This window comes from Sorex araneus, chromosome 2 (genome assembly GCF_027595985.1).
Source record: "Sorex araneus isolate mSorAra2 chromosome 2, mSorAra2.pri, whole genome shotgun sequence".
Lineage (NCBI taxonomy): Eukaryota > Metazoa > Chordata > Mammalia > Eulipotyphla > Soricidae > Sorex > Sorex araneus.
In genome coordinates this window covers 356,011,534-356,036,741 of record NC_073303.1, presented here as the reverse complement: position 1 = coordinate 356,036,741, position 25,208 = coordinate 356,011,534, and the positions used below count along the sequence as shown (strand labels likewise).

The 25,208-nt window shown below is 53.4% G+C and overlaps 1 protein-coding gene across 2 annotated transcripts in view; it reads left to right on the top strand.

Annotated features, from left to right (window-relative positions):
• The first annotated feature begins 5,014 nt into the window (after positions 1-5,014).
• LOXHD1 (lipoxygenase homology PLAT domains 1) overlaps positions 5,015-25,208 on the top strand; it is a 138,619-nt gene continuing 118,425 nt past the window's right edge. For both annotated transcript variants that reach the window (XM_004606103.2, XM_055128225.1), the window contains exons 1-4: positions 5,015-5,144; positions 10,830-10,944; positions 14,953-15,033; positions 15,993-16,177. In XM_004606103.2, coding sequence (XP_004606160.2) covers positions 5,015-5,144; positions 10,830-10,944; positions 14,953-15,033; positions 15,993-16,177 — 511 coding nt within the window. The remainder of the gene's footprint in view (positions 5,145-10,829; positions 10,945-14,952; positions 15,034-15,992; positions 16,178-25,208) is intronic.

Sequence of the window (25,208 nt, the reverse complement as noted above, 5' to 3'; positions counted from 1 at the left end):
TTTCAGGGTCTCTGCTGGTGAGGGGGGAGGACATGGCCTCGGGAGGGCTTTGCCTGACAGGGAGGGCGTGGCCGGGAAGGTGTGGCCTGTGGGAGGGCGTGGCCGTGGAGGGAGTGATCTGCATGGGCGTGGCTGGAGGGGGCCTGACCGGAAGAGGGTGGCCTGGAGGGCGTGGTCTGGGGCGTGGTCTGGGGTGGGCGTGGCTGGCACTGACCCTCCTTTGGCTCCTCAGATCTAGACCCAGGTCTTGCCTGGGATGAGAGGTGGGGCTGCAAGGTACGCCTTGAGCAGCCGTCCCCAGCCAGCCACAAGCGTGACCGCGTGTAGTGGCCTCCTGCTAAGGAGTTTGGGGTGGGCTTCCCATCAGTGGTCAGGACCTGGTCTGGTTCCGAGAATTATTCACACGGCAGCAGTGCATCATCCGTCACTCCCGTTTACCACGGAGTAGCGGTCGCTAGTCGACGGGCGTCTGAATCTCTCGTTTTAGAGTCTCACAAATAGAGCCTAAGTGTGTTCATCGCCACCTTGGGTGGACATGCATTTCCATCTCTCTCAGGTCCAGTTTCAGGACAGGGTTTTCTGGGCTCTGGGGGAAGTGTCTGGTTTAGCTGATGAAAATCTGCCAGACTCTTTGAGCAGTGCCTCGTCCCACATCTCCAGCAGGGGAAGCGTTCCAGGCGCTCCTTGTCCCACCAACACTTGGGGTTATTTCAGGTCCCTGATGTGTCCTCACTCATTGTGCCCTCATACGGTGAGTTTCCTCAACATGTTCTCATTTCAATTTTTTTTTTAAAAAAAACCCAACATTTCAATGCATATTAATTTTTTGGGGGGTCACACCCAGCGATGCTCAGGGGTTACTCCTGGCTCTGCACTCAGGAATTACTCCTTGGCGGTGCTCGAAGTGGGGGGATGCAGGGGATTGAACTCGGGTCTGCCCACATGCAAGGCAAACGCCCGACCCGCTGTGCTATCCCTCCAGTCCTCAATGCATATTATATCCATTGTTTCTGGGCCCTCACGCAAAATAAACACAAAGTTGTTTTATTGCTGTTTTTTTTTTCCTTCTGAACGGGTCATCAGGCAAATAACTTCTAGTCATTTTCTGCCTTTTGCTGAAGCACCGAAATGTTGTTAACAACTGTCGCACCACAACGCGCCAGCAGGGGGCGTGCTTGCGCCGCAAGTGAGCCCCACTCCTCCCCTCCCCCCCAACTCCACCTGTCCCGCGGACTAGGGGAAGGGAGGAGTGATCTTGGTGGGTCTTTTGGGGTCAGAGGTGATTCCTCCCCTGCGGCGGAGACCTGGTTGGCTCCAGGAGCAGGGTGGGAACCAAGTTGCAGGCAGGGAGGCTTGAGAGCTCTGAGCGCTGCTCCAGCTCCTTCAGTCCCCAGTGGCGCTCTCCTCTCCGCCCGCAGCCCCCTCTTCAGGCTTTTCCCTTTGAGTTCAAGGCACACGTGCTGCCCCTAGAAGGTCAGCCCCCCGGTCCCACCTGGGGTGGACAGCATGGTGAGGATGGCTGCTCCTCGGGTGCTGGAAACTCTATTACAAACAGTATTTTTTTTTTGCTTTTTGGGTCACACCTGGCGATGCACAGGGGTTACTCCTGGCTTTGCACTCAGGAGTTACTCCTGGTGGTGCTCAGGGGACTATATGGGATGCTGGAAATCGAACCCGGGTCGGGCGCGTGCAAGGCAAATGCCCTACCCGCTGTGCTATCTCTCCAGCCCCACAAACAGTATTGTTAATCACAGCATCTAAAGAAAAATTAACCCCCAAAGCCCTAAACCCTCCAGATGTTCCCCCACCTGGGACTGGAGCTTGCTAGTCCTCACCTTGGCCCAGGTAAGCTACTCGAGGAACTGAGCCCGCCTGGGAGCCACCAGGCCACCTGTTACTACCGTATTTGAATAGATAACCCCCACTCCACCTCGTGTGTCTGTGTGTGTGTGTGTGTGTGTGTGTGTGTTTGGGGGGAGGTTACTGGAAATTATCCCCAAATGTCATTTTAAAAATTCTTTTTGTTTTCTTTTTTTGGGGACACACCAGCAGCGCTCAGGGATCACTCCTGCCTCGGTGCTTAGGCTCATTTCTGGCTCTGTGCTCAGGGCTCACTCCTGACCCTGTGCTCAGGGCTCACTCCTGGCCCTGTGCTCAGGGTTCACTCCTGGCCCTGTGCTCAAGGGTCACTTCTGACTCTGTTCAGGGCTCACTCCTGGCCCTGTGCTCAGGGCTTACTCCTGCTTCTGTGCTCAGGGCTCCCTTCTGGGAGGGCTCTCCTTCAGCGACTCTGATTCAGCAGTAGTGTGGGGAGGGGAGAGGGCAGGAAGTGGCGTTTGGAGGGGTTCCTCCAGGAAGCTGAAATCCACTTCCCCAGGGGGAACACTGTCCCTGACAGAGACAGGGGGAGCCTGGGGGAGGAAGTCCTGTGTGGATGACTCTTTTACACGGTGAACTACCTGCTCTCCTCGTCTCTGCCTCTGACTCAAAATAGGTGCTCAGTTTTGTTTGTTTTTGAGCCTCGTGTGGCGCTGCACCAGCAGTGCTGGGGTTCAAGTCAGGGCTCCTGCATGGCAGCTTTTGAGCCATCTCCCGTCTGAAGCCAGTTTCTCCCCCGCTCCTCTGCCCACCTCTCACTTCTGCGCCGTCAGAGCAGGTGGAGAGCTGGTTCTCTCTTCTGACCCCTGGCCCACGGAGTGGGTCTCTGCCAGGGAGACCTGCCATGGTTCCTCCTCCCACTGGAGGGCAGGTTGGCCTCTGGAGCGCCCCCTGCTGGAGGCCGCTGAGAGCAGCCCCCCCTCCTCAGTCTAGGTGATCCGGTCAGTGGGGAAGCAGAGAGTGCCCTCCTCCCTTCTGTCCTCGCCGCCCTGGTTACCAAGCCACACAGGCAAATGTGTGGCTGCTGCACTGGATAGGCGCTCTCCCTGTGAAGGCAGAGCCTGTGGCCTGCAGAGGCCCCGCCTCCCAGCTGGCGCCTGGAACTCTCTGATCAAAGTGCTCTATTATTTTGGGGGATGTTTAGAGGGCTCCTAAATGGTGCTCGAGAAACCCAGGGGCCCCTTCCGGTGATTCTTAGCCAACATGGCTGTTGTTTTAGCGCAAGGTCCGAGAACATGTTACCCTTGGGTGCTGCCATGCTGGGGTGCTCCCAGCCCCCTTGGTGATGCTTGGGGACCCCTGGGGCTAGACCCCTGGGGGCATGTGAACCCCAGCCCTTGTGTGTCTCTGTCAGCAAATGGGCACAGGTAGGGTTTCCTTCCAGCCCGTACTGTTTCCTTCAGAAAGAGAGCCGGCCCTGTTTCACGGCTGCTGCCCTTTTTTCTCTCTGAGGGATGCTAGAGATTGAACCCCGGGCCTCACACATACTCCACGGCTAGGTCACATCCCTGGTGCCGTCCTGGCTACGTGCCTTCATCCACACGCACATGCATGCACACATTCCCTTCTCAGCCACTGAGTGGGATCCATGCTTGCTGGTCTGAGTTATGGGGTCCTGGAACCAGACGGGATCTGCCCCCACAGAGGGCCAGGAAACGGTCTCTTTCCTGACAGTTTCCTCCTGTGAGGTTGGGTGGCCCCTGGGGTGGGCTGGACCCCCACAGAAGAAGGAGAAGACAGCGAACTAGAACTTGCAGGTGGGACCTGCAGGAGAGTTTCTGGAGCAACCTGAGCGGGCAGCAGTTCCTGGAGGGGCTCATGGACCTTGACACAGCATTCTTGGCGTTCCAGAAGTTTCTGTCTGAAAGGAACTTTCTCCTGGGGCTGCTTTGCACCAGTGGTCATCAACACCTTTTCCAGGACACACAGTGAGGTCTTAGGGGTCAGTCCCATAGTGGATGGACAGCCACTGTATTTAAACACATCTCTGTGTTTAAGTGGAAACCCTACCACTCGGGCTGTACGCACTCTTAATAAACTACTCATTAAGTGACTCAATAGGATCTTAATAAAATAAAACAAGCCAGCAGGAGATGTCTGGTGGCCCCGAGGGAAAATTCTGCCTGGAGGAGGGTGGAGGAGGGTGCTCTGGGCTGGGGTCCCTGGCTCGGACCCTGAGGTCCCCCACATGGGGTTTTGGGTGGAGGGGCTGAGGACTCAGTGGGGGTGGTGTCCCAGGTGGACTCTGAGGGGGGTTTCCATTTTGTTAAGGGCACTGAGACCACTCCGTCCCCCACCCCCCAGCCAGCACCATGCACACAGGGGCATGGGAAAACCTGTGAAAACAGATGCTGATTAACTGAGCCCGCTGCCTGGGCTCAGGGGGGCCTGGCATATGGGGACCTAGGCCGGGCCTGCCTGAACCACCAGCTCTGGGTCTGGGGTGTGTGAGGGCTGAGGCCTGTGTCTCAGAGGCTGGGCAGTGGTCACTTCTGGGGCAGGGGAGGGGGAAGAAGGGAGAGAAGTGGGGGGGAGAGGGAGGGAGAGAGAGAGCGAGTGCAGGAGCCTGCAATGACTGCCTGCTCGTAAGGCGATCACAGTCATGAATAATGGAGTGGCAGGCCCCGAGATGGGCCCAGCTGCCTCCTCAGAAGTCCGGGGCTCAGGGTTTAAGACCTCAAGGACTGGAGGGTTTGGCCTGCTGGGAGGCCCTACCTGGCCCTGGGGTGACCAGTGGGGCATTGCAGGCCCCTCCTTGCTGTAAAGCCAGATGGAAACCAGATACCTGGGCTCAGTGTCACCAAGTCCCCTAGAGGAGAGGAACCGGCGCGTGCGGGGCATGGAGGTGGCCTGGCCTCTGTCCTCATAAATATGTGATGAGGTGCAAGGAGAAGGCCTGCACTGGGTGCACGGGGCCCTGGAGGGTGGCAGAGAGGGGACAAGGCCAGGAGGACAGAGGCAAGGCACTGGGCTCCACTCGGGGGGGGGGGTGTGTGGAAACGCAGCCCCAGCTCAGGCTCTGGACAACAGGAAGTCCTGGGTCCTTGGACACCTGTGGGCAGTGGCAGTGTGTCCAAGGAGGGGGGAGAATTGGCTGTGGTGAGTAGGTGGGCGTCCAGCAGGGGCCTTTGGCAAGATGATGCCCCAGAAGAAAAAGAAGAGGAAGAAGGACATAGACTTCCTCGCCCTGTACGAGGAAGAGCTGCGGAACTACGCCTCGGAGGATGACGAGGAGGAGCTGGAGCACGAGTACTACAAGGCCAAAGGTGAAGGGAACGGGGGTCAGGGTGTGGGGTGCGGGGCACAGGGAATGGGGGTCAGGACATGGAGCATGGGCTGTGTGGCCACAGATGTAGTCAGGGTCCGAGGGCACACTGGACAGTTGCGGGAGGAATCAGGTCCCTTCGTTTCTTTGTCCCAGTGGCTCCCCTTGTACCTGTATGTGTCCCCTTGCAGTGAGCCCCTGGTGGGGCAGAACACGAGGGTCCCCGTTGGACAGAGATGCAAAGCATCTGTCCATGATCCTGGACTCCTATGACACAGAAGAGGCCAGAACCCCACACCCAGGCTCTTCAGGCCCTAATGTCCCAGGAGCCATGTTCCTGCCCAGTGCCATGTGTGGCCTGTGACAGGCAGAGAGCTGCCCCTGGGGGGCTGGGAACTGGTGGTAGGACTAGTGTCCTGGTGGGGGAGTGATCGATAGAGACAGACCTGGGGTTTAGCTAGGACACGCGGTGGCCCACTGGGAGGGCATTCGGTCCTCAGGGCACGGTTCTTTCCATCTCCCTCCCCTGGGGCCTCCGGTGCTGCTTTGAAATGCTCACCTTCTCTCCAGGTAAGTCAGAGAAAGTGTGAACAGGGACCCAGGAGCTCGGGTTTGCAGAGATTTGGGGTTTTCTCTTTACAACCCTGAGAAGTATTTTTACTTCTGAAGGCACATGGACTAATTCTGAAGGCTTGTGATTTGCCGCAATCTCCACCCCTCCCTATTGTCTCATATCAGGTCTGTTTCACTCACTGTGGTGGCCTGCCTGGACGTTTCAGGTGTTCAAATTCTGCATCATCCCTCCAAAGCAGCGCACTGGTCCTTCTGGCACCATGCTCCTCCATGCACACAGTATTCACTGACCCTTCACCCGACACACAGGGCTAAGGGGCTGCTCTCAGTGCATTGCTTGGGAGTCACTCCCAGCAGGATTGTGGGGTGCTGGGTATGTACGCCTTCCTTACTCTCTGGCCTCTTCCCATTGCTTTTTGAATGCCCACTTCTATGCCTATCCTTCCCAATATTTACTGAACGCCCACTTCTGTGCCCACTGCCCACCCTTGGGCTTGCTTTCTCTCATTCATTCCTCTCTTCCCATCATGATGTTGGAAACTCAACTAGGTCTCCTCTTGAGTCTGGCTGGTCTAATGGTGCTCATTCTAGAATTTGACCAGACTGTGGTGAAATCTGCCAGAGGAGAGCAAGCTGGGGTGGGCGTGAGGCACTCCGACATGGATTCCCCCCAATGAGGCTGTGCAGTCAGCTTCAGAACACAAATGACAAATGTGGGAAATGCATATGGCAGGTACACACCGAGTTTCAGATGGCCCATGGTGGTCACCCTCCTGGCTCCAGGATAGCATCTCCCCCATGCCCCCCCAGTCTGTCTTCTTGCATTACAAAAAAAAAATCATGGTAAGTTTGATAGGGAAGAAGGAGAAGAAGGAGAAGGGCCTAGGGTTTCCTTCTCTGTTTCTTGGGTCATCTCCAGGCCACAGTGGAGTCCTCCAATGGTCAGGGAGAGGAGAGAAGCTCCCTCGGTGCTTGAGGAAAGGGAAAGCTACACCCACACACTGGGCTGTGACCCCGAGGGAGGCAGGTCCTGTTGGAGACAGTGAGTCCTCCAATACCTGAGCTCTGAAGGGATCTCAGGCCAGGACATGAGCTTGCTGCCACAAAGTCACTCCTTTTTTGCATCCCATTCAGGGTGGCCTCCTTGAGAAAGTGGTCAATGGAGATGATGGCTGATATGATGATGATAATGGAGACAATGGTGGTGATGATGGTGGTTATTAATGATGAGCACGATGGTGGTGTTGAGGAGATGGTGGTATGGATGAGGGTGGTGCTATTTATGCTGATGATGACAATGGAGATGGTGATAATGGTATTGTTGACGATGTCAGTGGTACTGATGAGGATGGGGATGGTGTTATTGCTGCTGATGGTGTGGTGATGACAATGGAGGTGATGATGACAGGAAGGTGGTGCTGATGAGAATTTGATGCTAATCATCTACCACTTAAGGAAGGTATCTTTCAAGAAACTATGCAAGGGTCTCACTCAGATAAATTCCCAGAAGTGAAAATGCTAGGGCAATGAGTATGAACATGAAAAACTTTGTCTTATTTGGCTGACCACAATCTCCCAAGGAAGAAATGGCCCTTTACTTCATGATGGTGAGAGGGAAATGGATGGAGGGCAAGACATTGAAGCTCAGTAAAATTTGGTTGAACTTACGAAGCCTCTACTAGAAGTACAGGGGTTCAAATTTGGGTTAGCTTAGTTCCATCATGAATCTTCATTTTGTCGGTTGCTTTAGTCACTGATGCAGGTAATTATGAATTACCTCCCATTGGCCAGGCTCTGAGCTAGGAGCAACTCTGGGCTGATGTTGACAATTTTTTGTGATGACCAGGGGGAGTTTGTTAGCTGGAGTCATCCTCTCTGGAGCCAATTAGGAATGCCTGTCTTTCACTTTGTGGTTCTTTAGTTATCTGAATTGAGCTCTTTTATTATTATTTTTAATTGAGGAATAATATCCATAAGCACAAACTCCCACATGTACAGTGTGATGAGACTTTCTGTACAGACATGCTCTGTAACCACCGTTCCAATGAGGACAAGAACATTAACAGCCTCTAGAAAGAGCACTGACTGCCCTTCCCAGGGGTGACAGCTTTCCTGATTCTATCACCACCGATTAGTATTTCCTGTTCTGGAACTGTGCACAAATGGAATCAGACCATTGTAGATGCTGGGAAAGGTCTAGTTTCTCTTTGTTAGAGATAATATTTGAGAGGTGTATCTATGTTGTGACATGTTATATGGTTTGCTCTTTTTTCATTCTGTAGGATTACACTCTCTGTGTCAACATTTATTTAACCATTCTATTGTTGATGGACACTTATTTGGGTTCTGGCCAATATTTAGCTATTACACATTAAGCTGCTACAAGTCTTGTACACATCACTTGATGGACGTACACAGGCATTTCTCTCGGATCTATAATTGGAAGTATAATTACTCGATTATAGGGTAGACATATGCTGAGCTACCAATGTTTGTACCAATTTATACTCCACCAGCAATGTAAGAGAGCCAATGGTGCTGTGTTCTTGCGTGTACTTACTGCTGTCATTTAAAAAAATTTAGCTAATATGCATATGTATTACTACCTCATTATACTTTTAGTTTGCATTTCTCTGAAGAATGATACTTAATACTTTTCATATGTTTATTGGTGATTTGAGTGTCCTCTTTTGTGACCCATCTATTTAAGTTTTTAATCCATCTTTCAACTTTATTGAAGTACAGTTTTCTTGAAAATAAGATGCTTCTGTTTCTTATATATGCTGTTTGATGAGTATTGGCAAATACATCTGTATAAATACTACCAAAATCTATACAGACAACATTTAAATGATTCTCCTGAAACTCCCTGAGTCCCTCATAACCTCAGTCCCAGACAATTGTGTTGATTTTTAGTGGATTCTATTAGACTTTTCTAGAATTTTATGTAGAAGGCATTTTATAATGCCTCTGAATTATTTTGCTCAGCATAACATGTCTGAACATGCTTGAGATTCATCTGCATGGCATATGTCAATAACTTCTTCCTTTTTAATGTTTAGTCTTTTTTATAGGGGTCTCCCCCAGGGAAGTTATTGTGGGAACAAAGTCCCCTCCCAGCAGTGCTCATCTTGCTGGAACAGGCCTGACAATTCACTGTTTGGGCCTGGTGGTGCTTGGAGGCCATCTGGGTCACCCCCAGAGTGCTTAGGGGCTATATGGGGTCAGGGGTCAAACTCAGGGCCTGGTACATGCAGAGCATAACCTGTACTCCATGAGTTTTCTCTCTCTTTTGATCCTGAGCACTTTCCCTCATCTTCTTCATTACTCTCTTCTATCTCGTCCACTGCTTTTTTTTATTGTGGAGTAGTTACTGGCTGTACCCTGCCTTTCCTACCCTTTCACCAGGGATGGCCATGTTGGGTGTTTGCAGCTATTATGAAGAAAGCTGCAGAGGTCTTATGTGGGCATGTCTTTATTTCTCTTGGGTAAATAACCTAAATGTGGAGTACTTGTATTTATGTGAAAATATTTTATTGTTTAATTGAAGCACCATGGTTTACAAAAGTATTAGGGATAGGGGTTTATGCATACAATGTCCCAACATTACACATTTGTGTATCTTTTATGGAAATTGTTGAATTGTTGCCCATTTGAAATCTTTTGTGATCTCTGCATGATTGTTCTGTGTGAATTATTATTACTACTATTGGTTTGTTTGGAGGCCATGCCCAGATCGGGGCTTAATACTGACTCTGTGCTCAGGGATCACTCCTATTGGTGCTCAGGGGACAAAATATGGTACTGGATCAAACGTGGGGATTGGCATCAGCAAGGTAAATCCTTAGTCCCCTGATATCTCTGGCCTCTAGCTCTGTGAATTCTTTATACCTTCTGATGAGTTCTCTGTTGGGTACCTACAAATTCAAATAGCTTCTCACCAACGGTTTGCCTTTTAATTTTCTTCAGTTGTATTAATTTTAATGAAGTCAAATTTGCTTGCTTTTTTTTTGTTTGTTTTGGGTCACACCTGGCGATGCACAGGGGTTACTCCTGGCTCTGCACTCAGGAATTACTCCTGCCGGTGCTCAGGAGACCATATGGGATGCTGGGATTTGAACCCGGGTTGGTTGCGTGCAAGGCAAATGCCCTACCCCCTATGCTATCACTCCAGCCCCCAAATTTGCTTGCTTTTAATGGATCATGTCTTATTTAAGAAGTAGCCATTCACTTTCAGTCTATGATCAAGGTAGTTTATTTCTCCTTTGCATCTTTTTTTTTTTAATAACCTGAATATTCACAGAGTTGGTCTTCTCTCATGTGCTGTGTTTCTAGAAGCTAATTTTCCCTACACTGTCTGTCTGGAAACACCCTGTATGGGGACACGCCACATGGCCACCCTGGAGGTACTGGCACTCCCCCCACAGGGCTCAAGTGTGTCAGGGGGTTGTGCAGAGAGTGAAGAATGAAGACTTAAGTTATCATAAGAGATCGGAAGTCACACAAGGGTTCTGCTTCCTTCCTCCCTACCATCTCATGGTACCTTGTTGGGGACCTTCTTCAGAACTAGGGTCATCCACAGAAAAGACATCAATGGCAAATAGAACAACAGGAAAAGAATGTGTGCCCCCCAAAGATATCCCGGGGGAGCTCAGCACCCCCACCCTCAGGGCAGCTTATCCTGAGGTATATAGTGACAACATCAAGGAAGGAGGTCATGGGAGGGGTCAGGGGAGAGCTAGTGGGGTGGTACTGGGGAAGGGGGAGCAAGGCACGAACTCTGAAGGTGATCATGGCTGAGCCTGTCCCTGCAGAGCTGGAGAGATGCAGACGGGGCCTCTGAGCTCTGTGGATCAGGCATCCAGTTGACATTATAGTGTGTGCCCTGGCTTGCTCCTCCACCTAAGGCCTAGGATGAGAGAGCTTGGTGTGGGGAGGGGGCTTTGGTCTCATGTCAGAACCCTGTGTGGGCCTAATGCTGGTTCCGGGGCTTGTAGGGTGTGGCGAGGCCTCAGAGAGTCCTTTATGGATGGCCTCCCTCATGTGGGGTCCAAGGCCACACATGTTTCCTGTTTCTCCTAAGCCCACCACGTTTTCCCATTTCCTCCTTCAGTGTATGAGGTGGTTACAACCACAGGGGATGTTCGAGGTGCAGGGACAGACGCCAATGTCTTCATCACCATTTTCGGAGAGAATGGACTCTCTCCCAAGCTCCATCTCACCAGCAAGTGAGTACCAACATGTGTGTGTGTGTGTGTGTGTGTGTGTGTGTGTGTGTGTGTGTGTTGGGAATGGCGGTGGTTGGGAGGGCCGTCCTCACTTGGGGGTCCGGCTGTCATAGTTCTGGAACTCAGGGGAGAAGGCACAGGGAATTACAAGTACCCTAAATGACTCAGAGTCCCTGCGTACCACAGATGTGGTTTTTCTCATGACTTCCTATCTATGTCCCTTGGCTGCTGTCTTGTATGTCAGGCCTTGTGACATCTTCTCAGAATACCAGGGAATTCACAGGTGCTGTTCCTTATGTGAGAGGTTCCACACTCAGCATCATGAAGATTGGCATAGAACCAGCTTTCCTACTTAGGTGTCCCATAAATTTGGACAAATCGCTTGCAGCTGGGGCCTCTGTATCCTTGGAAAGTGACTGTTCCCCTTGCAGCAGACCCAGGGGCCTGGTGGGACAGTAACAAGTTCATGTGGGTGAGGAAGCCAGGGGCTATCAAGGCCGGACACCTGCGTCTCCACCAGGGGCTAATGTCCTGTGAGGCCTCCCTGCTCCTGAGCCCACGAAGCTTGCCAATGTATGTCATGGGCGCGTGTCTGAGCTGTGTGTGAGGTGCCAACTGTGTCCCCGTGCATCTGTGTTCTGCCTCGATTGGCGTCTCATTGCTGCCTCTAAGATCATGGCCACTTTCTGCTCCTCTTGCCCCATATGCACACACAATGCATGCCTGAAACCCCTGAACAGAGGCACGGAACTCAGAGAGAGACCTGGAGACCATACATGTCCGGGTTGCCTGGGTCCCACCTCGGCTGAGGGGAACCAGAACCGGATCTTAATGGATAGATTCTGGGGCCATGGAGTGCCCTTCCTTCCTTCTGTCAGTGCCGCCTGACTTAGGGGGCCCAATCAGGGTTAGGTTCTAGGGTTTCGTATTTTTAAATTTTGGGTGGGGGGGGGCACAGCCAGTGATGCTCAGGGCTGACTGAGCTTAGGAATCACTCCTGGTGGTGCATGGGGGCCATATGGGGTACTGGGAATCGAACCCAGATTGGCTGCTTCTTCTTCTTCTTCTTCTTTTTTTTTTTTTTTTTGCTTTTTGGGTCACACCTGGCGATGCACAGAGGTTACTCCTGACTCTGCACTCAGGAATTACCCCTGGCGGTGCTCAGGGGACCATATGGGATGCTGGGAATTGAACCTGGGTCAGCAGCGTGCAAGGCAAACGCCCTACCCGCTGTGCTATTGCTCCAGCCCAGATTGGCTGCTTCTTAAGATAATAGTTCCATAGACAAGAACTATCTGAAAACCTTTGAATGGGTGTTGTTCAATTCTTCCTGGGGAGACAGTCCAGGGAGGAGGGTGAGTGGCTGAGTCCTGGGGCTTTGGGGTGGTAAAGCCAGTCCTCAGCCCTTGGGTTCTTGGACGTTTCCCTGCAACACAGTGTTGTGTGGAGGGTGGGTGACTGGGTCCCGTGAAGACCTTCTGGGGTGGCGGGTGGTGGCCTCTGAAGTGTGGGGCTGGCTTGGTACCTCCTCCCGTGCCAGGGGTGGAGCCCTGGGCAGAGAAGTGGCAACAGACAGACCAGGCTCTGGGACACAGACTCGGGTGTGTGGGGCGTGTGGCCCCGAGACAGATGTAACTTCCTGTTTTGTCCCTTTCCCAGAACAGGGTACGTGCCCTCGCACTCCGCGTGCACTGCAGTGACGCCTTATGAAGTCTTTCTCTGCTGTGATGTGGGCATGGTAAAGAGAATACGGGAAATGCCCAGCCTCTTTGCCATGGGTGCGCCCCTGGGTGCCAGGAAGATGCCATCAAGTCCTGGGGGCCTCAGCCTGGCTGCTCTGGGAGTCCCCGAGCTGTGATTAAAATTTTTCTTTTTGCTACACCTAGTGGTGGCTGGGGGCTACTCCCAGCTCTGTGCTGGGACACTGTCCAGCCCCCTGCGTTTGCTCCCCGCCCCACCAGCAGGACAGTTTCCCCCTCCCTGCACCTTCCTCGCTGTTACCCCTTCTTCCGGGTACCTGCTCTCCACCTCCCCTGCACACTTTTCTTCCTCTTTCACACCTTCTCCCCTCCTTCCTCTCAGGAAAGCCCTACCCTTCTCTCCTGTTCCTCCTCATCCTCCCTCTACCCGCTCATCCTTGTACCCTTTTTCCTGTACCCATGGCCCTCCCCTTCCGCCTCCAAGTGGCCTCTTGAGGATGTTTTTCCCTGACATGGGATCATCCTGGGACCCAGTGTGGAAACGCTGCTCTTCCTCCCCTCAGTGGCTGCTGTCCACCAGGGCCCTAGGCAGTGAGGGACATGGTCCCTTCCAGTTCTGCACTTGTGCCAACAACTGGGGTTCCCAGAGGAGATATCCCCCTCTTGGGGTCCTCTCTCTTGTGACCCAGGACTGCGTGTTCAGAACATGGCAAAAGGATGGCATCTCCCGTATTTGCTGGGACTCGGGGCTCCTGCTCATTCTCCTCCTGAGTGTGTCGGGAGACCGGGCATGGCAGTCACCAGTGCTACCCACTGGGTGGCTAAAATGCTTGGCGCCTCCAGGGTGAGGGGTCCTGCTGGAGGGCAGGTGTGGTCGGGGGCATGTGGACTGTAAGAGCTTTGATTTGGGGATCCTGCAACCTCCTGCCAGGAACAAACTGGTGTTCCCGGCCCTTCCTTTGGCCCTGGCCCTGCACAGTTCTCTGGAACCCACCAGACCTTGCTTTGTGACCTACCAGACTCAGGGGATTGGGAGTGGCCCCTAAGTGGGCTGCAGTGGGGTTATCTCAGCCCCCTAAGAGAGGTTGGTACAGAGAGCTGGAGTTCTGGGTGCTTCTTCTCCCACCTCCCTGAAAGAAGACGCCCACCCCTGCCCGTGTGCAGACTCACTCCTAAATACTGGACACTCGGTTCCTCTGACCCCAGAATGCTCCCCACACTGTGGGGGTACCCCCTGCCCATCCTTCTAGAACTCTCCTGGTCTCCCTGCTATGTGGTTTTAAGAGCATTCTCAATTATAGAGCTTGAAGATGACTTAGCACAGCACAGGAAAGGAGGAATCCACGCTCCACCAGGTGGGGGTCCCCGGGTCCTTCTGAAGCCTGGGTCCCCTCCTCCGCCTTCCCTAGTACAGTCTGTGCCGCTGCTCTCGCAGTCTGGGGCGACGCACGCAGAGAGCCAGCTGCTTTCCCGACCCATCTCCTCCCTGCCCCTTCTCATAGCCTCTAACTGGGCACCCTCAGGAATTGAGTCCTTCAATCCTTGAACTCATTTGTGGGGATTCACCACAGGCGGATGCGACCAGGTGTTGGGGGAGGGGAGGGTGGCCTTGGTGGGGGTGGGGAGTGAGGGGCTGTGCTTCTATTATCATTTCAAAACCCAAACGACTCCCTTGGGAAAGCTGAAGAACACACAGACCGACAAGAGCAAGTGACTGACACTGACGCCTGGACACGTGTGGTTCCAACTTTTCACCGAGTTATTTTCTGGCCACACCCAGCAATGCTGGGGCATGTGGTATGGAGGCCTTGGGGCCTCTTTCTCATACAAGTTTAGGGTTCTGCCCCTTGCATCTCGGACCTAGCCTGCCTCCCCTTGGGGTTATCATCGTGACTCTTCCCAGCAAGAGGCAGGCAGGTGAGGACGACCCAAAGCTCCCCTACTTTATCAGCCTCTTCTTCCTCCTCCATATTCCACAGCAACCCTCGAGCACTGGACTGGCACATGGAGAGCCAAGCTATGGCCCCACCTCCACTCCTAACTCGCGGTGGGCCTGGGAGGCACGGACTGGGGCTTCTGGTGCCCCCTCTGTCTGCCAGACACATGCCAGAAACTGTGCATGGAAACAGGTGGACCCTGACCATCCTTGGCCTCCTCCTTCCATACTATGGCAGAGGGGAACTGTGGAGCAAGCTGGGTGCTTGAGTGCCAACCTGGAACACGGTGATGGAGGAGGAAGGGGGAGGTGTGCCAGGCGCTGCCCTGCGCTGGGAGATCCAGTTTGTGCTAAGTGTGCCCGTCATTGCAGGAGCGAGTCTGCCTTCGAGAAGGCCAACGTGGACGTGTTCCGGGTGAGAACCAACAACGTGGGCCTCATCTATAAAGTCAGGTGAGTGCTCCTGGGAGGGCATGCAGTGTGTGTGGGAATCCCTAACACCTCTTAGGGCCTCAAGCACCAAGCTGGAAGGAGACTCTGAGCATTGCTGGGTGTTACTTTACAAAAAGTAAAACAAACATTACTTTATAAAAAGTAGAACAAACAAACAACAAATGGGGTGGGGAGATAACACGGTGGTTAGAGCACAGGCCTAGCATATATTGGACCTGGATTTGACTCCTGGCACCACAGGGTCCCCTGGGTACTTCCCTGGAGCCCCCCAGAACCATGCAAGCTGGCTGGTCTCCCTGGCACGGCAGGGCACAAGCAGCACTGTATTTCGGAGCTCTGGCATTAAACCAGCGGTCCAGTTGAGAATTTCCGGTGGCATCCCCAGTGCCTCCTGAGCACCGTTGGGAGGCCCTCCAAACTCTCAGGGGTGAAGCTGGGACCCAGCTAGGGTGGGAGGGAAGAAGGTGAGTGGAGAATGGACCTCACTACTGACACCTTCTGGGGCATGATCATCCCTCTGGGCATTCTTAGAAAGCCATTAGAGGCCCAACTCCTGTTCCAGTGTGCTGAGTCACGTGCCCCAACCTTTCCCCATTAGAGCGTCACTTCTCGGGGCCCAGACAGTTCAGGACCACACTTGGGAAGTTTGCCCTGAGTAACACCAGAGCCTGGCTTCCAAGTCTGGCCCTGCCGCATCGAGCGGTGGGACTCGGGGTGGTTTCCTCTCCGAGGCTCTGCTTCTCCAGGGTGAGGTTGGCCAGAGCAACAAATAACATTCACCAATAAGCACATTCACCTTGTCAGTCGTCCCCACTGCATAGAAGAGGAAACTGTGGTTCAAGAGAGACAACAGCCACTGTCACTCATGATGGAATCTTCTGGAATGAACATTTAGGAGTTCCAGTACAGCAGGAAATGATGTCTTCTGTCAGTGATGGGTGTGTGTGCTTGGACCCCAGGATTGAGCATGACAATACAGGCTTGAATGCCAGCTGGTACCTGGATCGAGTGATGGTGACCGACATGAAGCGGCCGCACCTCCGATATTACTTCAACTGCAACAACTGGCTGAGCAAGGTGGAGGGTGACCGCCAGTGGTGCCGTGACCTCCTGGCCAGCTTCAACCCCATGGACATGCCCAGAGGTCAGTGCCGAGTGGGCTTCCCCCTCCCCTCTCTGCCCAAGTGGTCACAATCAGGCCTGTCTCCAGATTCTTCCTTCCGAGGCCCCTAGCTGCCTGCAGTCATCCAATGGCAAAGGGGCTGGAGGAGGTGGGGTATGGCTGGAGACATGGGGAGGGACAGGGGTGCACTGAACACTCCAAATTCCAACCACTCTGGTTGTTGGGTCCCTACCAAGTTCTCTGGGCTCAAAGACAGCCACCCCTGTCATCTGATTCCCTCGCTTACCTTCTGATCACCAAGAGAGAGGGAGAGGCAGACAGAGCCCCTTCTTCCTGCACCTCTCCCCAGGGCCCCCATTTCTGAGAGAAACAACTTAAGTCACAACTTACGTGGTTCCCTGGACTTCTGTTGAGTCGTTTGAGCTCTCCGGGGGAGATGGTTTGTCTTGTGCCCATTGTCGCCTACAAAGGCGGGACCTTCCCTTGTCCCATCACTGCAGCTATTTACCTTTCCCCAAAGGAGTCACACAGACTCGCATCATTGGAATGTCCCATGTCATGAAGCCACTGGAAAGGGGGTGTGGGCAGCCAGGAGAGTGGCCTTCCTTGCAGTTCCCAGTGAGCATGAACATCTTTAACCCTGGAAGGGTCCAACCCTCAGTGAATTGTCTACCGGGTCCTCTGGTGTTTTGTGCTCTTGGCCTCCCTTTCCCAGCTTCTGCCCACTTTCAGCTCTTTATCCCTCCTCTGTTTGGTCACCTGTCGATCCAGGGTGTCCTTGGGAGGAGAAAAATGTCTGCCGGGTCAGTGGGAAAGAAGGAAACTCTGTCCTCCGACTCCACCGAGGGAGGCTGGGGCGGTCATGTCTTGCCTCACATAGGGTGGAGAGAGGCACTGGCCGACAAGCTGAGTCAGACCCACATCAGGACTGAGATGGGAGCACTGGGATTTGGATGTTTTCAGGAAGTTGCTGTCGCTAAGAGGGAAAACCTGCTCTCATCTGCCCTACACATCAGGCAGACACTGGCTCCTATTCAAGCACATGCACACACATGCTCACTCACATGGGATCATCTCTTATGCTACCACCAGCCTCATGCGTGCTATCAGTGATGGGCAGACTGCACCTGGTCACCAGGACCAGCCTGACGGAGAGCAAGGGCAGGCAGAGGCCAGAGGGGAGGTGAGGAGGGTGGCTCAGGTATCGGGGCTCTCCTTTCTACCTCCCCTCACACTCACCCCATCTCTGGGGGCAGGGAGGTGAGGACGGGCGGGCTGAGATAAGGTGTGCTCCCTCTGGGTGGACTCCAGGTGATACATGTTGAATCTTTGTGTGTTTGGGGGTGAGGGGAGAGTGAGGGGAGTTTGGACTATATCCACCAGTCTCAGAGGCTATTCCTGGCTCTGTGCTCGGGAGAGACTCTGGAATGCTCAGAAGACTCTATTCAGTGCCAAGGATCGATTCAGGGTGTGCAGCATGCAAGGCAAAGAAGTGCAACCTTAGCTTCTGTACCAGCTCAATGGCCTGCATTGTTGAGTCTTGAAGGAGCCTCTGATGAGAGGCTGGAGCATGGTGGGGAGGACGGGACCGGGTGTGGGGTGGGGCTCAGTGGCAGAGCTCTGGCCTTGTGCAGGTGAGGCTCCGGGTTGGATCCCAGCACTGGCGGTAGGGGAGTAGGGCAGACCCTGCTCAGCCCTTTTCCTGCTGATATGACGTCATTTCCTGCCTCGTAGCCAAGCACTCATTCCCTGCCCTGCATCAACCCACAAGCCCTGCTACCTTGAGAGGCACCAAAAGGGTCACGTGATTTAAATTAGTACAGAGCCCACACACCACGTGACTGTGGGCCAGCACTGCCAACTTGGCAAGGAAACAGGCGTCTGACGCCAAGAGCTGGGTTCCAGCTGGCCAGGGGTTGCTCACGCCTCAGGGCTATTGGAACCTGAGGCACAGCGGCTCAGGCCTGCTTCAGACCCAGACCCTGTCTCGGGGGGTGCAGCAAACCTGGGCCCCGAGCACTTGGGAGGGGCCCCAAATGGCGTGGGCTCTGCCTTATCCCTGTTTTTAGCTGGGACCTGCTTCCTGGGTTTGCTGGTCTCCTAAGGGCCACTGAGTCTTCCTTGGGGGTTAATAATAAATGAGGCTTCAGCTAGTTTTGTGTTCTGTTGAAAGAAACTGAGGAGCTGATTGTTGGAGGAAGAAGAGCCTCAAGAGGAAGTGATGGCAAGGACTAGTGGACTGAAGGGGCCAGGCAGGGGATGGGTGGGCAGATGAAATGCTCACCCAGAACCCTAGCCTCGATGGGCTCTTATTGTTTTCCCCTCCGTTACCAGTCCTGGGGCCTGGGAGCAGCTGTGGCTGTTTGTCTAGCAGAGCCATCATCTCCAGGTTCTTTTTGTTGATTTGATTTTTGGAATCACATCTAATGGTGGTCAAGGCTTACTCCTAGCTCCGTGCTCCTGGCGGGACTCATGAGACCATCTGGAGTGCGTGGGATTGAACTGGGGCCAGCTGCGTGTGAGGGAGGCACCTACCTGTGGTCCAGTCTCTTCCGCCCTCCACTCCACGCTGCCATGCTCCTTAGCAAGTGTCACTCAGCTCCAGAAAGGTGCCCACTCCCAGCACGGCAAGGTTGGACACAGTGTCCCTCATGTGTTTGAGGAAGGGAACAGGACAAGAAAGGAATAGGGATGAATTAAGAAGGGATGAATGTGCAAGTTTCCCTGATGCACAGTGGATGGCGGGGAGCAGAGCCAATGCACAGTGAAAACAGGTTGACAATTGCTGTGAAAAGGTGCTGGTGGGCTTTGTCAGGTCAATGGGTAGCCCGGTCTTTCCCTGGGCTCTGCTGCCTGACTCTGGGGAGCATGCCGTCCACTGGAAATGCAGCACGTGTGTATCCCCAAGTCTCATTCTGGCTTCAGCACCCATGGGTGATGGGACCTGGCCCGCTCAGTGCCTCCCCCTCCTCAGGCGCTTCCTCTGCAAAAGGGGGTTACCCAGCTGGTGTCCCCGGGTCTTTGCAGGATTAGCAGATAGTTGACGGTCATAAGCCAAGAGCAGTGCTTGCATCCAAGACTAGCCCTTCTCTGCAGGGGCAAGAGGACACTGGGAATACGGTGCTTGCCTCGCCCCCTCCCATTGGCTGTTGCATCTTTCACACCCCTGCACACACACTCTTCTGCTTGGGGTCCACACAAGCTGACTCCTGACCCCCAGGCTGTGGTCCAAACCTGGTTTGGCTGTTCTCTCGGGTGCAATGCAGGAATGTGTGGCTGGGCGGCCATCTCCTCCTCTCTCATGTGGGGGCCCTATAAGTTCCCACTTCATTAATCGGCAGATTCTGTAACCTGGGGAACAGTCAGGGGTCTCTGGAGCAGGGCGGGTGTGGAGCATGTGCCCAGTATGGGTGCCAGCATGGCTGTTGTGCAGGTTACAGCCTAGAGGTCTCTCCTGCACCATGCCCCAACCCCAGGCTTCTCCTGACTCTGTAGGTGCACAGACTCAAGATTTGGGGGCTCCAGAACTAGAAACGGCTTTGGCACTCTGGGTTCCAGGATCCCTCTAGATCCCACATGCCCACCTAGACCAATGGTTGTGCCTGTCCCTGGACCCTGGTGCAGACAGCTGGGATGGGCCCCTCCCTGGATGGCCTCAAAGCCAGCAGGAAGCCCCTCTCTTTAAAACCCTGCCCCCTCCCTGGCATTTCCCCAGCACCCAGCATCAGTGTTACCCAGGAACCACTGAGCTCTGTTTGCCGTGGGTGCAGCCTGGGGGTGTGTGGGGCCCCTCGATGCCCCTGGAGTGGTCCTGGGCACCCCACTCACAGCTGGAGGACTGCGGCAGGGGATGGGGGGGTGCAGTGCTGCAGCGCCTTCTTCCTCTGAACTCACAGCGGCTTCCCGCCCACCCCATCTGCTCCCACTTCACATAGCAGAAAAGCATCTCCGGAAAGAGTGGGAAGAAGAGAGCTGCTTTGAATGAGGCCCCAGTGAGGTGCAGCAGAGAATTTCGGGACAAAAGGGGCCCTTTACCTCTTCTCCATCTGAGAGATGAGAACATGGAAGCCCAGGAAAGAACGTGAGCAGTGCTCGGTCACCCAGTGTCACGTGGAGCAGAGTTCATGCCCTGGTCACTCAGCACCAGCTTGTACTCCTCCAACACCAGGCAGAGAGTGTGGGGCTCATAAATAAGTGCCGAGGATAGAATGCTCGAAGCGGGGGCTGACCTAGGCTGGCTGATGGGAATGTAGAGGAAGGCACAATCAGGAGGGCTCCACAGAGGAGGTGATACCCAAGTGAGGCTTTCCGGGTGAGAAAGAGTTCGCCAGGCTTTCTCGCAGAATGAACTATGTGGGGGAACTGACAGGCTCTGAGGGCACATTTAGTATCTCCTCTCGAGCTAGGAGCAGACCCCCAACTTCAAACTTCACAGTGACCTCATAGGTTCTCTCCAACCAGCAGTCAGAACCTTCCAGGAATGCCTGAAATTGTACAGTTGCTCAGGCCTGGTGTATCGGATGTTATACTGATGTGTAGATAACTCATTTTGTATTCTCCTTTTTCTGTAATTAGTCCCCCTCAGTGTATGGAAATCTAAACTTAGGGCACGGGCCTTTCTTTGGCCTGGATCTGGCTGTAAGGTCCATTCCTGTCCCTGCCTGTCACATTCCTGCTGGTCCCCTCTGAGTTCCAGGTATTGGCCAAAGGGAGCCCAGTGGTCATCAGAGAACAGTCGCTCACCCGAGGCTGGTGTCTTCCCAGCACTTTGCCCCCCTCAAGCCTCTCTGATGGCCCAAAATTTCCCGTGACAAAGCCAGTCCGAGGGCATGAGTCGCTTGTCAAAAGCATGCATTTTCTTCAGAGGTCCCTACACGCTAGAGAGGACCTACACACCCTCTTCTGCACCCCAGAAAGCGTGGCTTAATTAAGTTTTGACTTGAGGGGCTAAACACTTTAGTCTCTAGTCTTTAATTCAGGGGAAAATGGGTTGTAGCAGATTTCAAATGAGCCAAGGAAAAAAGTAATAATCAATGAAATGTACTATAATCTCATAGTACTAAAACAGCATCTCGTTTATATTGGGCAATGACTCAAATTCAGACCCATTTGATATCTACCTACCATCTATCCTTTTATTTTTGTTTTTGAGCCACATGCAGTAGTGATCAGGGGCTTCTCCTGGTGCTGTGCTTGGGGGGGTCACTTCTGGCAGTGCTGAAACCATGCAATATTTTTTTTAATTGAATCACCATGAGAAACAGTTACAAAACTTTCATGTCTGAGTTTCAGTCATATAATGATCAAACACCTATCCCTCCACCAGTGCACATTTTCCACCACCAATATCCCCAGTATCTCCTCCCCACTTGCAACCCTCCCCCAGCCCCTTTGGCAGACAATTTCCCCCATACTCTCTCTCTCTCTCTCTCTCTCTCTCTCTCTCTCTCTCTCCTTTTGGGCATTAGGGTTTGCAATACAGATACTGAGAGGCTACCACATTTGGGACCATGCAAGGGATCAAAATCAGAGTCTAAAAAAACAAACAAACGAAATCAGAGTCTAACTTTGAGCCGTGTCCATGGCTATCTATCTATCTATCTATCTATCTATCTATCTATCTATCTATCTATCTATCTATCTAATCTTCACAGGAAGCTCATGAGTGAGGTGTTATTGTTGTCCTCAGTTTACAGATGAAGAAAATTGAGGCACATAGAAGCTAAGAAATTTGCAACACAGGTGATGGGGCCAGGTATAAAGCTAGAGCCTTGAACTTAACCCCTGGGTAGGTAGATAATCCTGTTAATTGGAGCTGTTTACTCCGAGTTCCCTTACAAGCCTTTTCCGTGCATGTATTAAATTTCTGGTGCAATCTCCCTGGAAAGGAATAAGGAGATCTCTCCAAATAGTTGGTTAGTACTCCTGTATGACTTGACAGTACAACTTCTTGGCATCTACCCCCACAAACACTGTAGCACTGTTGCACTGTTGTCCCGTTGCTCATCGATTTGCTCGAGCGGGCACCAGTAATGTCTCTATTATGAGACTTGTTGTGACTGTTTTTGGCATATCGAATATGCTATGGATAGCTTTCAGGGTCTGCCGTGATGGCTGGATACTCTCAGTAGCTTGCCGGGCTCTTCGAGAGGGATGGAGGAATCGAACCCAGATTGGCAGGGCAAACACCCTACCTGCTGTGCTATCGTTCCAGCCCACCCCCACAAACACAAAAACATTAATTTGAATGGATATATGCACACCTATGTTCATCTCAGCACTTAGCATTATAGCCGAGATGTGGAAACGATCCAAATGCCCAACTACGGTTGAACAAATCAAGAAGTTGTGGTATTGATACACAATGGAATACTATGTAGTGCTAAGAAAGAATGAACTCACACAATTTGTGGAGATAGAGCTGGAACTAGAGGTGTCATGCTGAGTGAAGTCAGTCATAAGAAAAGGGATAGATACAAAATTATTTCACTCACATGTGAGACTTAAAGGTACAAATATCAGGGGAACCACAGATGGCCAAGGGCTGCAGAAATGGGTTGTTGGTCCATAGGACTGCTTTTGAGGAGTAGGGTGTGGAGTCAAACTGGAGGGACATTTGGGCACTGGTGGAGGGCAGTAGATACTCTCATGGTGGCTTGTGGTCTTGGGACTATGACTGCATGAAAACAGCATCAATAGTGTTCTTAATCACTAAACCTCAATACAGAGGAATAAAAGAAATAGTCCTTGTTGGTTCAATGAGTTCTGAAAATACGGTGTTCACTCGACCCTCCACTATGGAAGGAAATAATGTTCTAAGCCATTGCTCTAATGACTGAATAGTATTCTACAAATGGGCTGGTCGCATAGTTGCCCCAGTGCATCTCTGGTTCGGATCCTATTTGTTATTCGCAGACTGGGGTCCTTCCTAGCAGTGGGTGGATGCTCTGGCAACACTGTCTCCTTGCCTCAGCAATTTGTTACACTCAGTATGACTACTTTAGGGAGCTGCCAGACATCAGGGTTTCTCACCCTCCTCCTCACTGGTCCTCCGGGAGGACTGCAGGATGCAGTGGCCCCACAATCACAGGTGAGAACCATGGGAAGACAACCTCCAGTGGCAGGGCTCCTCAGGGGCCCCAACGGGAAGCTTGAGCCCAGTCGTTCCATTTCTTTGGGGGTGCTGAGAGGGATAGAATTATATGCCCCCCAATTACTGCCCAAGAGCTGCTGTGAGTGTCTGAGTGATGGTCTTGTGTGTGCACTGATGCCGAGTGAGGTCTGGCCCAAGGCCCACATCTGAGCTCACTGTCTGTGCAGCAGGAACGCTCAGACCTAGAGGCCCTGCAGTGGGCAGGCTTGGAAGGGGGCTGAACTAGACCTGGCAGGTGGGTCCGAACAGTTACAGGAGCGCCTGCCTGCCCAGATGCCTTGAGTTCAAACCCAGACCTTCTTTTTTTCTTTTTTTTTTCTGTTTTTTGAGCTATACCAAGTGGTGCTTGGGGGACCAAGTGGAGCCAGAGATCCATGCTTCCTGTGGGCAAAGCAGGTGCTCGGCCCACAGTGCTCTCTCTCCAGTCCTGCATCTGCCTTTCTTTTCTGTGATTTTTTTTGGGCCATACCCAGTGCTGCTCAGAGATCATTCATGGTGGTGCTCGGGGGAACCCCAGATGGTGCTGGGCATTGAACAGGGACCAGCTGTCTGCGAGGCCAGCGCCTGCCCCTCTGTGCTATCTTTCTGGCCCCCATTCCTTCCTTTCTAACACTGGGAACCTTCACAGGCTCCTGCTTCTTCTGTTGCTTCTCCATAAACGGGGTCAAGAGTCACAATGTTTTTTTTTTGCCTCTTTTGGGGTTACACCCGGCGATGCACAGGGGTCACTCTTGGCTCATGGACTCAGAAATTACCCCTGGCAGTGCTCAGGGGACCATATGGGATGCTGGGATTCAAACCCGTGTCTGCCGTGTGCAAGGCAAACGCCCTACCCGCTGTGCTATCACTCCAGCTTCCACAATGGGTTTTGAGTGTTGGGGGCTGACTGAGATCCAAGAAGTGGCTGGTTGGGGTCCCTAGGAAGCATTAGACATTCCTGTGCATGATGCTCCGAGTGGGCATGTCTGTACCAGGTCCGGGAGAGAGCAGAGCGGTCCTAAGACTGTTTGAAGGACGGGGGTGGGGGGGAGGTGAGGGACACATTCCAGCTCTGGACTACAGGAAGGAAGAGAAAAACTTTCGGGAAGGGTGAGGGTCCATCGGCTGGCCTGTCAGTGCCACTCTGGGCTGCCCCTCACTGCCACAGCTCATAGACTGAAGTAGCGGGGGGGGGGGGGACTGCCTGGCTGAGGGAGAGCATCGCTTCTCCCCCCTGCCGTAGGGCAGCCCCCACTTCTGCCCTCCCCCGCAGTGCCTGCGCCATCTCACGATCTCACTTTCACGGCCACGTGGCTGGGCTGTCAGAGAGCGGAAGTCGGCGCTCACACCACCACGGATGGGCTTGGGGGTGTGATGAAAATCCATCCAGTCATTCTCCTCCGCCCCGCTGGCTTCTCACCTGCCAAAATAAACACGGCACGTTCTAATGACACAGATCTGGGGACAGCGGAGAGAGGAGGCGTCAGTGTGTCATGGTTCACTCAGGCGCCACTTGGGGGCACCTCCCGTCACCCGGGCTGTAGGCTGGCGCCTTCCTGGGCAAGCAGGAGGGGGTTGCGGGGGTATCGGGGAACACAGTGACCAGCTCTGCTCCACTGTGCACGTGGCACTGAGATTGGGGGGTTCTGGCGCCCTCATGACTGCGCCTCCCCCCACCCTGCACCAGCAACCCGGGGCGGCTCTCTGGGGTGGCTGGTGCTGGGTGTTCCAGACAGAGCAGGGGAGGCTGTGGGGGCGGCTGGCGCAGCGGGTGCAGGAGGCAGCTCGGGCTGCCAATGCCTTTGCTGGAAACCCACGCAGGCATCTTCCAGCTGGTCTGCAGACGACAGATTTCCTGTTTAGAGGGAACAGCCCCGTGCCTCTCCTGACGGGCCTACGGAAGGAAAAGGGTCTGGGCAG